Source organism: Galeopterus variegatus, unplaced genomic scaffold (genome assembly GCF_000696425.1).
Source record: "Galeopterus variegatus unplaced genomic scaffold, G_variegatus-3.0.2 Scaffold13203, whole genome shotgun sequence".
NCBI classification, from domain to species: domain Eukaryota; kingdom Metazoa; phylum Chordata; class Mammalia; order Dermoptera; family Cynocephalidae; genus Galeopterus; species Galeopterus variegatus.
This window is the reverse complement of record NW_007739314.1, coordinates 5178-6254: the sequence shown is the minus strand read 5'-3', so window position 1 is coordinate 6254 and position 1077 is coordinate 5178. Positions and strand designations below refer to the sequence as shown.

Sequence of the window (1077 nt, the reverse complement as noted above, 5' to 3'; positions counted from 1 at the left end):
TTCAGCCTGGATGTGAACATATCTCTGGTCCAGATCATGTGATCCTTAGAGCAGTGAGCTTACTTATAGTGAAATCCTTAGAAATCAGGTTTCAAAATTGTACTTCAGCAAATGAAATAAAAGGTAATTCTCTGAGTTCCTTTTTCATGCAAAGAAATGTATAATTATTTACTTAAGTAAAATAATTCATAATTATCAAATCTCAGGACTAATATAAATTTCAGTAATTTAAGCTATATGTTATCCTTGTTTATAATTTATTAAATTTTCTTCAGAGAGAGAGAACTAGAATTACTTTAAGTAACATGTCAGCTTTTTGTGGCTAAACTGAGTTTGTATGGCATAATAAATGACTTAAGTTAAAAAAAAGTTGCTCTTGAGTCATCTCAAAGTAAGTGATAGAAGTCGATTCATATTCAAATATTTGTAGTATTTTATTCGTATTATCTTTCATAAAATTAGTATACTTACTAGTGTAGATTATCGATAATTAGAAATTGAATTGAAATGTGTGAGATGTTATATTGAGGAAATTGCCGCATGTTAACAATAACATTATAACATTAGTTATAATTCTGTGCAGTTATAAAATACAACAGTAGGTGGCATCTGTTATATAATTCAGTTTTAAATTACAGTTAAAACTCCCCTAAACCTTTCTGATTTTTGTGCTTAATAGTAGTAACTTCCTTTAATGCTTTAAACAAAAAATACATGATTCTGTTATTTTGAAGGCAGAATTATGTTTGTTTGGTTGAATTGTTGCCTCTAGTAACAGTCAGCTGTGGCACCCAGTGAAGTGATCTCTGTTGTCTACTCATTCATACATGCTTTTAGCAAGAAAGCACCTAGCTTTTATTTCTCTGAGATAGTTATTTGGCAGTTGTGGCAAACAGATGATCTGGCTGTATATTTTAAATGTATGCTCTTGGGTGAGTCACTTTTTTTCACTGAGCCACTGTTTCCTCACTTGCAAAATAGAAATACATAATCCTCAACTCATGGGACTTTTTGAAAGTGTGAATTGTGATAATGCATTTTAAATACTTTAGACACTATAAATTTATATATAGACAA

At 30.0% G+C, this 1077-nt stretch overlaps 1 protein-coding gene across 1 annotated transcript in view; it reads left to right on the top strand.

The window, feature by feature from the left end:
- Positions 1–1071, top strand: part of LOC103581504 (protein Lines homolog) — a 5449-nt gene extending 4378 nt beyond the window's left edge. Inside the window, exon 3 of the mRNA XM_008563317.1 lies at positions 6–1071. Coding sequence (XP_008561539.1) covers positions 6–164 — 159 coding nt within the window. The 3' untranslated portion in view covers positions 165–1071. The remainder of the gene's footprint in view (positions 1–5) is intronic.
- Positions 1072–1077: the final 6 nt, after the last annotated feature.